The sequence below is a fragment of the Muntiacus reevesi genome, chromosome X, assembly GCF_963930625.1.
Source record: "Muntiacus reevesi chromosome X, mMunRee1.1, whole genome shotgun sequence".
Taxonomy (NCBI): Eukaryota; Metazoa; Chordata; class Mammalia; order Artiodactyla; family Cervidae; genus Muntiacus; species Muntiacus reevesi.
This window is the reverse complement of record NC_089271.1, coordinates 118,186,390-118,198,536: the sequence shown is the minus strand read 5'-3', so window position 1 is coordinate 118,198,536 and position 12,147 is coordinate 118,186,390. Positions and strand designations below refer to the sequence as shown.

Sequence of the window (12,147 nt, the reverse complement as noted above, 5' to 3'; positions counted from 1 at the left end):
TTCTCTTCCCTTCCTACCTGATTCTGTGTGGATTCTTTTAGCCTTGGTTGTAGAAGAGCCTTTATGTTAGTCTTGTTAGTTTTCAGTGAGATTGCTCCAAATGTAGAGTTATTTTTGATGTGTGTTGGGGAGGAGGTGAATTCTGTGTCTTCCTACTCTGCCATTTTGTTCTTTTCCATCTATTTTTAATGTGAAACTTTCAAAATCAATGTATTTGTTTCCAAACATATAAAAATGAATAAAAAGTGATGAGCTTATTTTGTCGGTTCCTTGGCAAACCTAGCAGACCTTTTATATTCAAACTAATGCTGTGTCCTTCCAAGATGTACAGTGTCCTCAAATACTGTAGAACTTTTCTTCGAGGGAAAACCCCTCCATATCCCATAGCCTATTCTTTGGAATCTTCTCAGGGAGGCCTTTGTTTCTTGGAGGCAAATTTGATTTTTGGAAACAGCTAAAAGCTACTTGGCAGTGAATGAGGTGGGTGATCAAGCTGAAGAACATTATTTTTGGTTCCAAACAAGGTGTGACTATAAAGAAATGAGGCTAATTTTCCTGTATGGTACATAAACTGGCTCAACAGTTATTCCAAAAGAAGACTTCCAAAAATGTATGGCCTTGGCAAGAAGAAAAATTTCTCCCCCTGTTCTTGTTCTCTGTCTCTCTCTCACACACATAGTGTATACTGTCTGGTCCAATATCTAGACAAGTAAAATCAAAGGCCCCTGGAATTTGGTTTAAAAAAATCAGTTACATGAGTATGGGATGGAAGAGACCTGGCTTGGCAGCCATTCATGCAAAAACACCTGGGGGTTTCAGTTGGCCACAAGCCCATCCTTCATGAGGAATGTGACGTGGCCTCTAAGTGTCTGCATTCTAAGGAGGTGGAGGTCTCGGGCTTTTGCTGAAACTTGAAAACCCATGCTCCATTCTGCACAGGCTCCAGCTGCACCTTGAGCTCAGCTATCAGTACAACAGCATGAAAGGACCACTGACCCACTGGAGCAGGGAACAGGTGAATGAGTTGAAGAAATCCAGCCCAGAAGAGGCAAGAGTCACTGATTGAAAATTATTAAAGACAGCTGTGTGAAAAGTGGTATCCTTTTACTCTCATGTTGGTCATTATGGAAGAGCCAAGAACAATGGGTAGAAATTACAGGAAGGCAGATTTAGGCTCAACCTATCAAAGACTGATTCATATTATAGACTTATACATTCATTATAATCTCATGTGTGTGAATATATACATACAAAGCAAGAAAAATAAGTGGAAATATTTCAATCAATATTTAATACTAACTATGGGGTATAGAATCATGAGACAAATGTCATGTTTTAAACTTTACATGATGATGTACAATTAGATTTTGATTACTTGTGTATATTTCTTTTGAAAAAAATGAACTTTCTAAAAATTGGAGGTGTCCAGCAACCAAATAGTCTGCTTTGCAACCTTGTGGGAGCTCTGCCTTAGGTGCTAATCAAACACGGGTTGTGGGATGAACTAATGGGCCCTTTTCAACCTAAGGATTCAGTATGTTGTTACATGATTTAACCTTGTTCAAAATATCAGAGTTGAGCTGGTGGAAGTTCACACATGGATCCAACGAGAAAGAGGCCTGAAAACTCCCAAGATGGTGCAACTTTCCAACTACTGAGCCTGGTCTAAGGCCTCCCAGGTGGTGCTAGTGGTAAAGAACCCATCTACCGATGCAGGAAACAGATATGGGTTCGATCCCTGGGTCAGGAAGATTCCCTGGAGGAGGGCATGGCAACCCTCTCCAGTATTCTTGCCTGAAGAATCCCATGGACAGAGGAGCTCAGCAGGTTACACTGCATAGGATCACAAAGAGTCGGACATGACTGAAGTGACTTAGCACACATGTACACAGGCTTAGTCTAAGGACAAAACTGTCATCTTAACAGAATACATGTAGGATGTTTAAAGCAAAGGTAAGATAAACAGTTCAAAGTTATAAAGCTACTAGCAACTAGCTATGAAACTAGATTCTGAACTAGGAGAATAAATACAGAGAAATAGGAAAAGGCATGGATAAAATGCTGAGAGAGACAGGCCATTGAGTAAAAGTAAAATGTCAATAGGAGATGGTGGATTTTCCATGTTTTGTAAGTGTGAGTGGTTATTCTAATTCCGACCATTTAGCTGAAGCCAGAAGGCCTTGGACTTTATATAGAGTCTTCTGTTGGTCATCACTCAGTGGGCATGAATTGTAGTGGTGGTGTACCGAGATTACAGAAACACTGTCTGGCTTGGGTCATGTTCTGGGAACTGAAGTGTATCAAATATGACCTGAAGCTGGCAACGTCTTGAGAGGCACGTGGCAACAGCACATGCATAATTCCATCACAGGGCAGAGGGACCGGCACTTACTTCCTTTTGGGACCAATGATGCCACAAAATCAGAGCAAAAAATAAGCTAGACATTTGGACTGGATTGTCCCTTTTACAAGAGGGAAACTGAGGACTAAAGAAGGGAAGTGAATGTGAAAGATGTTCAAAAACAGTCCCTTTCGTCTCCTAGAGAGGAGAAAAGGACTTTAAGATGGTGCCCTTCTGTTTGCAGGCATAAAACCCAATCTCAGGGTCACATTTTTGCCACATTAATTAAAACCTTGCTGTCAAGTGACAGGGACAGCCATTAGGCGCTAACTGGGCTTTTGAGCCTTCTGGTCTGCTGGTAGTGTAGCCTGGCATACTCTTGAGTCCAAGGAACAAACTTTTGCAGTATTTAGGTTTCATGAATCAAAGAATAATGATTCTCATAAATCTTACTCAAATACAGAAATAATGATGTTTAAAAGATAATGCCCGTTCAAGTTTTACCAACCACTACAAATCATTGAAAGATGCTAACAAACACCACTGATTCTGCCTTGACCAAAACCAAGTGAAGGAAATGCTAAACCAGAAGTTTCCAATTTGTATTTGCAAAAATTTCTGCAAAGGATGAACATGGCTACCAGGAACTTGTGCTCCTCAGGAGACCCTGATGAAAGTGTGTTGTTGACCCATAAGTTGTGAGAAATGACCCCCCCCTTCCTCCTGTCACCCTGCAGAAATGGGAGCTCCTGGTTGGGACCGCCTCCCAGAGTCAAAGGGGATGTCTCAGCCCTTCCCTGACCTTGGCTCACACTCCGACTGTATGCCCAGCTCCTCTCTTTCCTCATCCTTCAGCTTTGCTTCTCCTTGCCCTCAGGTGGGTGTTGAGGTCCCACTTATAAAAAGAGTCAACAATGTTTCTGGTGACCAGATCTGGCAAATGGGCAATAAGCCAGGCCTTGGAAACAATGTCAAGTCAGTCATTCCTGAGGTTCTTTGGCAGGAGAACACTCAAAGAGCAGCATCGGCATCATTATTGGGCTGGTGTATGTGTGAAACACAGTTTTCAGTGATAATACTGGGCCTACAATGGACAGAAAGTTGGTTTTGGAATTAGTATTGGTGCCAGACCTTCCACTCCATGAGAGCGGGATCCAATCTGTTTGGTTTTCTATCATCTTGCAGCTGGTAGAGTGCCTGACAGCCAACAGGTATGCAAGGCCTAGTTGTGAAAAAAGACAACTGTTGAAGGAACCTGTCTGAGGCCAAGAGCTGCGTTGCTTCCTATAATCCTGGGTCTCCTGACAACAACCCCTATGACCTGACCCAGGACAACTCCTGGCCTTGTCATGTGGCAACCCCTGGGGAAGAGTGACAGGGAGCAAGGAAGCTGGGGGAAGTACTCCTTTGTACCCTTGGGGACCCCTCTCTGGGTAGGGGGGAAGGAAGAATAATGTACATGATCCATACAGAGGATTTCTAGTTGGGCAAAACGTTTTCAGCAAAGTGAAATTTGTAAAGAGAGATGGGGGGACTATTTTGATGTGTCTTTAGTTTCATAGGCAAGACACTCTAACCCATTTATTTTTCAAAATTATTTGGCTGCGCTGGGTCTTAGTTGCAGCATGCGGGAGCTTTAGTAGCAGCATGTGGGATCTAGTTCCTTGATCAGCAATCAAACCCAGCCCCCCTGTGTTGGGAACATGGAGTCTTACCCACTGGACTATCAGGGAATTCCTTCTAACCTATCTAAGTGGAGATTATGGATGGGGTGTGTGTTGGGAGGGATTGGCTTTGACTGGAGCTTGGGGCCAAGACTGATACTCACCCAAAAGATAGGGAGGGAGAGGGATTTTCTTATATGGAATAGAAAGCTAGGTGAGGAGGAGGAAAGCACTTCATGGTCACCATGTATGAGGGCTTACAAAAAAGACTCAACGCATTTTTATTTGAGTGTTTATTATTTTTTTTTTCCAAAGAAATTCATGCAAAGGGAAAGACAGAGAGAAAGACATGGCAACCATGTTCTAGCAGCCAAACATAGGAAAATAATTTGGCACAATTTGATTTTCTTTATTGCAAAAGAATCTATACTACCACTAAAATTTGCCCTCCTTACGGAGATGCCATGTGATTTTCGAAAACGTAACGCAGGGTTAGTCTTCTACTTAATGGCTGAAGGAGGTACAGAAGATAAAAAAATAGGGAAAAAGAAAAAGGTGGTTCCCTTTATAGAGGGAGACCACAGGGTGCTGAAGGGCAGCACATATACTGTGAGCTTGGCAGTCAGTGCACCAGGAGGAAAAACCACAGCACAGAGATTGCCAAGCTGGTGAGAAGCTTCAGGGGAGGATGGCCATTCCCAAGGTTGTGAGAGGCAACTATCTCATTGTCCTTCTGGTTCACATGCTGCTTGCTTCCAGGAGCATCGTCCACGTCCAGATCATAAGCCAGTTCTGCCGAGAGAGAAGAAAGACTTTAAATGCAGGTTCACCAACGGCCTCAGGTGTGCACTCTTCATGGCCCAGTTACGTGTCTGGACTGCTGGGTTAGCACAGCTTTGAGTTCTTCCTTTCCTTGAAAGGAAGGCCGCCGGGAGATGGGAAGAAAACATGGGTGTGGAGTTGGGGGCCCGCCCGAGGAAGAGGGCTAGTGGTGTTCCTGCCAGAGAGCACACCAGCAAGGCGCACGCAAGCTGGCCACTCCCCTCCTGCCTTTGGCTCCACCCACACCCTGGGGTGCACACTGGCCCTTGTCATGTCTGCTGGTGGCAAGGCTATGCCATGTGGGTAACATGCGTGTTCTCATGTGTATGTGTGTTGGTGGGGGAGGGGATGTGGTGAACCCCCAGGGTACCTTTACTGTGTCCTGCACCCCTGGGAGCCTTGCCTTAGAGTTGACAGTAAGGTAGTTTGCCATTGAAAGTTGTTTTATTTTTCTGAAATATTTCTTCTTTTATCTATAGGGTCTTTTCACTTCTGACTGCCAACACACACACACACACACATGATATGCATAGGATTTAAACTTATATCAAGTAAATTAAGACTAAGGAGAGGCCTATGGGTAACAGTCCTTCTTTGACTGCCTACCATTTATGAGATATCTTCATGATTCTGAAAAGAAACCGGGGTTGGCCTAACTCAAAAGTCCCCCATAAGTTGATAGTGGTGTATCAGGAAATTAAAGACGGTTGGCCCAGGGCTCAGTTTCTTTTAGATTTGCTTTTCCAGATTTAGAGTGCAAATCTTTTCCTTTGGCTTTTCTAGACTCGGTCACCAATGTTTCTATTTCAATATCTTGTGAAGGTGATGTGCTGTGAGCAACTTCAGCAGCCAACTGTCCTGTGGCCAATGGAGCCAGAAAGATCTCTTGGGGACATGGAGATGCCTAGCAACAGGCACAGAGGAAATGACTAGGATTCTGCAGAAGGAAGGAAGGAAGAGGAAGGAAGAGCTCCTCTTACAGCGGATGGAACATGCAATAAGTCACAGGAAGAAAGTGTGGGGACTCAGCTGGTCCAGGATGTGTGCAGAGCAGGGCCTAAGACCAGGGCTGCTGTTAACACCTGGCATTGCTGAGAGCAGACAGCAAAGTCAAGGTGATCAAAGCCAAAGGCTCTGATTACACAGTCCGCAGTGCTACTTTCCAAAGGGCTATTGCAGTTTATAATGCCACTAGCAATGATGAGGGAACCAAGTTTACTATGTCTCAATAAAAAAAGATATTGTAGTCTGTATAAGATGACACCTCACAGTTTCTTTAATTTGCATGTATCTGATTACCAGTATGGACTTCCCAGGTGGCGCAGTGGTAAAGAATCTGCCTGCCGATGCAGGAGACACAGATGCGGGTTCATTCCCTGGATTGGGACGATCCCCTGGAGGAGGGCATGGCAACCCACTCCAGTATTCTTGCCTGGAGAATCCCATGGATAGAGGAGCCTGGTGGGGTGTAGTCCATGGGGTCGCAAAGAGTTGGACACGACTGAGCACACGTGCAATTACTAGAATAGATGAACGTTTTTTTTGTTCACTAATTATATTTCTAATGAAGGACAGTTCATATCCTTTGCCTTCTTATCTAATTGGTATTGATGTTTTTCCTATTAATCTGAATGCATATTTCATTGAGTCCTTTGCTTATCATATTCAATACAAATAATTTTTCTATTTTGTAATGAACTATAATTATTTTCCATTGCTGTACAAAGAAATGATGTCCTAACTTTCAATATATAGGAATCTGACCACATTGTGCTCTTCTGAAGCTGAGAAAGTGTTTCTTCTTCATTGCTGATAATAATTCAAATCAAAATTTCCCGTGAACCCTCTTACTGAGGGAAAAGCAAATCAACAGACTAATCTCCATTCCTTCTCCCCCCAAAATAACTAGATACAAAGAAAATCAAAGAGAAAAAGAACAAAGAGCAATGCTTTGCTTGGAAATCAGACCTCTGTCTGCAAGGTGAATGGTGCAGAGCAGCAGGCGGAGGTCAGCTGTCAGTCGGCAAGGACAGTGCAGGCTTATAGGGCCTGATCAGATTTCACCAGCATTGAGAACACATATGGCTGGATCTGTTGAAAGCCCAGCCTTGAGTCTCACGGCAACTTCTCAACTTAAATGAAGAGGAGTATTTTTAGGACTGACCTGAATGAGAGCCCTCTCAGCAGTGCTTTCAGATTCATTTTCCGGATATTCCCCTTGCCCAACATCAGGATTAAACAAACAACATCTACTACTGTGACCACTCAGTTCCCCTACTATTTATCTTGCTCTTCAAATAATCCATGAACACTACACACTTTTGTCTACTATAGCAGTTATGGTACACCCAGGAATTATTTAAATCCAGCAGTTTCTCATCTTTGTACCACCCAATACATCTTTTGTTATGTCTATATCTAGGATCTATGTTTTGAAATTATAAAAATGACTACCAATTATTGAGTCCTCGTTGTGTGCCAGGCACTGTGCTAAGTACCTTTTATATACATGATCTCATGTAATTGAACACTCTCAGCAATGTTATGAAATAGGTATTATAATTCCCATTTTACTGATGAGGAAGCTCAAGCTCAGGTTACTTTTTTGCCCATATTTACACATCTGGTAAGTGGCAGAGGTGTTCTTTGAACACAGGGCTAACTCTGAACCTCACATGGAGCTATACCATACACAAATTGAAAAATTTTATATACCAAATATACTGCAGTGATTGAGTAGTAATGGGTTCCTTCTTGGGAAAAAAAAAAAAACAACTCAATTAGTGAAAATATCCTGCCAATGAGAACTAAAAACCAGATGAAATAAATGAAGAAAAAAGACAACTTACAGACTGGGAGAAAATATTTGCAAATGATGTGACCAACACCGGCTTAATTTCCAAAACATACAAACAGTTCATACAACGCAACAACAACAAAAACCCCAACAACCCAACTTAGGTCTTATGGGCCTGAGACTTAAATAGACATTTCTCCAAAGAAGACATACAGGTGGCCAACAGGCAATAAAAAGATGCTCAATATCACTAATTATTAGAAAAATGCAAATCAAAACCACAATGAGATATCACCTCACACCAGTCAGAATGGCTATCATTAGAAACCCTACAAATAACAAATGCTGGAGAGGGTGTGGAGAAAAGGGAACCCTCCTACACTGTTGGTGGCAATATAAGTTGGTGCAGCCATTATGGAAAACATTATGGAGGATATCCCAGAAAGCTAAAAACAGAGTTGACATATGATCCATCAATCCCATTCCTGGGTGTATATCTGAACAAAACTATAATTCAAAAAGATACACGCACCTCAGTGTTCACAGCATCATTATTTACAATTGCCAAGATATGGAAGCAACTTAAATATTCATCCACAAATGAATGAATAAAGATCTGGTGTGTGTATAAATACACACACACATATATATGGAATATCGCTCAGCCATAAAAAGGAATGAAGTAATGCCATTTGTAGGAATATGGATGATGTAGAGATTATCATACTAAGTGAAGTCAGGAAGAGAAATACAAATACCATATGATATTACTTACATGTGTGTAATCTAAAATATGACACAAATGAACTTATCTATGAAACAGAAACAGACTCACAGACATAGGGAACAGACTTGTGGTTGTCAAGGAGGAGGGAGGGCAGGGGTAGGATGGGAGTTTGGGATTAGCAGATACAAACTACTACATATAAAATGGATAAACAACAAGGTCCTACTATAGAGCACAGGGAACTGTAGTCAATATCTGGTGATAAACCATAATGGAAAATAGAAAAAAGGTGTATATATGTGTATAACTGAATCACTTTGCTATAGAGCAGGAACAGAACATTGTAAATCAACTATACATCAATAGGAAAAAGCGCATGAGAGAAGTCAATGTTTTCACATACAACCAAGCACATAGTTGATTAAGTAGCCTTCTTAAGCTTTGTGAAATACTGAAAAGAGGTTTAGGTTTTGGGACCCCAAATGGTTTTTATTATCAGCTCTATTTTCCTGAAGCAATCAGCAATGATGGCCAAGGCCATCAGACACACACCTGGTACAAAGCTGGGCCAAGTCTCCTACCTCCAGATGATCCTAGGAATATTCAGAAAAATACCTTCCTGTGCTTCCTAAGCTGTGGCTGTGGGTTTCCCGAGGCTTCCCACCCAGCAGCAGTAAAGCTTTATCGCTCAGTCCTATAGACAGGCTCCTGTGGCTGATACCGATGGGGGTCCCAGCAAAGATACATTCTGAGCCTGGGCCACCATCATGAAGAATAGAGATGAAGAGGACAGCTTAGCATGACAAGGAGGCACTATGGGACACAGAGGAAATAGAGATTTGGTTAAGATAAGCTTGGACATTCCTGGACAGGGGAAATATAATCCAGTTTAATTCAACAAACTTGGTATTGGAGAAGACTCTTGAGAGTCCCTTGGACTGCAAGGAGATCCAACCAGTCCATCCTAAAGGAGATCATTTCTGGGTGTTCATTGGAAGGACTGATGCTGAAGCTGAAACTCCAATACTTGGGCTACCTCATGCGAAGAGCTGACTTATTGGAAAAGACCCTGATGCTGGGAGGGATTGGGGGCAGGAGGAGAAGGGGACGACAGAGGATGAGATGGCTGGATGGCATCACCGACTCGATGGACATGGGTTTGAGTAAACTCTGGGAGCTGGTGATGGACAGGGAAGCCTGGCGTGCTGCGATTCATGGGGTCGCAAAGAGTCGGACATGACTGAGCGACTGAACTGAACTGAACAGCAGACTACTATGTCCCAAGCATTGAGCTAGAAGATTGGAGAAAGACTTAAAGTTTGCCTTTAGGAATCCACACTATGGTGGGATTACAGACCAACAGACAAACCAACAAGACACTTGGCAGAAAGTCGAAAGGGTTCAGATAAAGGCAAAAATGAAACACCAGGGGATTAGAAAGGAGAGAAGGGACTTCCCTTGTCTAGTGGTTGAGTCAGCCTTCCCAACCTAGATGTCCATTGACAGATGAGTGGATAAAGAAGATATGGTACATATATACAATGAAGATTACTCAGTCATGAAAAGGAATGAAACTGGGTCATTTGTAGTGATGTGGATGGTCCTAGAGTCTGTCATACAGAGTGAAGTAAGTCAGAAAGAGAAAAATATCATATATTAATGCATATATGTGAAATCTAGAAAAATGAACCTATTTGCAGGGCAGGAATAGAGATGCAGACAGAGAGAATAGATGTGTAGACATGGGGTGGAGAAGGGGAGGGTGGGACATACTGAGAGAGTACCTTGACTACCATGTATAAAATAGCTAGCTAGTGGTAAACCTGGTGCTCTGTGATGATCTAGGGGGTGGGATGGGGGTTGGGAGGGAGGTTCAAAAGGAAGGGGATGTCTGATTCACGTTGTTGTACGGCAGAAACTAACACAAAGTTGTAATGCAATTATACTGCCAAAAAAAAAAAAAAAAGAAATCCACCTTCCAATGCTGGGGGTGCAGGTTTGACCTCGGGTCAAGAAACTAAGATCCGACATGCCACGGTGCAACTAAGGCTGCACCACACCTCGAGAAAGCCTGTGTGCTGCAATGAAGACCCAACACGGCCAAAATATAAATTTTAAAAACAAAGAAGGAAGAGAGAAAAATTCCAAATAAAAGCTTACCGGAAGGCTCCTTTGGACAATTGGGTTATAACTGCGCCATGAAGCATGGGTGGACTGTGGCCGGGCTGAATGAGATGGTTACCCATTTCAGGCAGAGGGCTGCACTTGAGTCAAATCATCAATACCTGAGAATGCTGAGAGGGCACACTCAGTGCGAGCCAGTAGCCTCTATGGAGGGAAGCAACGTGAATGCTCATTGTTGTGGAGTGTGTGTTTGTGCATGTGTTGCTTGCTGGATGATAAAGAGTAAGGCAGCAAGGACAAGAAAATAAAGGCCAGATCTTGACAGATAAGAAAGATAAGACTTTATTCTGTGGGCAATAGGGAGCCACTGCAGGTTTTTAAGTAAGGAATCCATACAATCTGTTTTGTGTTTTTCAGAAAGATCATTGTTAACAGTTTGGAGGACAGCCCTAAGTGGGTGGGAGAGACTTGTCAGACATCTTGTCTTGGGAAAAACAAGAAGCCTGTGGGAACAGTATCTGGGGATCTGCCAGTAGCAAATATTAAAAAAAAAAAAAATTCAAAAACCTACGAAGAAGCTAAATCTACACCAAACCAAGACCATCTTATTTTGCTACATGCCAGATGCATTATGGGGATCACCACAAACCATACTCTTAAATCACTCATATTTTTATGTTTATCAGTGATGTTTGGTTAGGTACATAGTGTAGAATGTACATAAATTGTTTTTGTCTTGCAGTTGAATGTCAGTGAGAACCTTTTGGGCCAGCAAGGAGATTTTCATGCTAAATTCAAAAATCTGTTTCTATTTGTCATCAGTTTAACTACACCCAGAGGGTTAGACCCAACAATCTGTACTAATAACACACTCAGCCACGACTCTCATTTTGCTCTTCTGTCCTTTGTGTTGCAGATTAGATAATCCCTTTAAATTATCATCAGTCATTTAGGCCTGAGCTTTGTATGGAAAAAGTTTTCTGGATTGGATGAAGCACTTACTCTGGGGTACAACCCTGAATATTTATTGGAAGGACTGATGCTAAAGCTGAAGCTCCAGTATTTTGGCCACCTGATGTGAAGAGCTGACTCATTGGGAAAAAACCCTGATGCTGGGAAAGGTTGAAAGGAGGAGGTGAAGGGAACAACAGAAGATGAGATGATTGGATGGCATCATCGATTCAATGGACATGAGTTTGAGCAAACTCTGGGATATGGTGAAGGACAGGGAAACCTGGCATACTGCGGTCCATGGGGTCACAAAGAGAAATGACTGAGTGACTGAAACCACTACCACCAACCCCATTCTTAGTTATTCAGAATCTCTTAGGGGAGTTCCTAAGGAAGATGCCTCCATCCTGGGAGTCTGGAGCCCTGGGTTCCAGACCTGACTCAGTCTCTGAGTTACTATTTCACCTTTGGCAAGTCACCTCTCCTGGGCCTCAGTCACCCCAGTTTGCTAAATCAAGGTACTGAACTAGATGAACTCTAAATTTCCTTCTAGTTTTATTTCTCTCTGATTCCAAGACTCTTGGGGCCCAGTGAGGAGCACAGTCTGCTCAAGCCGCCATCATTCCTCTACCCACAGCAGCCAAGATTGGCTGCCCCACCAGAGCACCTGGAAGCAAGTAGATGCAATCAGTTGCTTTTCCTGGGGTGTGAGCCTTCCTAG

At 42.8% G+C, this 12,147-nt stretch overlaps 1 protein-coding gene across 2 annotated transcripts in view; it reads right to left on the bottom strand.

Moving 5' to 3' along the window:
* Window positions 1-4,293: 4,293 nt before the first annotated feature.
* Window positions 4,294-12,147, bottom strand: part of GPC3 (glypican 3) — a 569,399-nt gene continuing 561,545 nt past the window's right edge. For both annotated transcript variants that reach the window (XM_065916257.1, XM_065916256.1), the window contains exon 8: window positions 4,294-4,797. In XM_065916257.1, coding sequence (XP_065772329.1) covers window positions 4,628-4,797 — 170 coding nt within the window. In that variant the 3' untranslated portion in view covers window positions 4,294-4,627. The remainder of the gene's footprint in view (window positions 4,798-12,147) is intronic.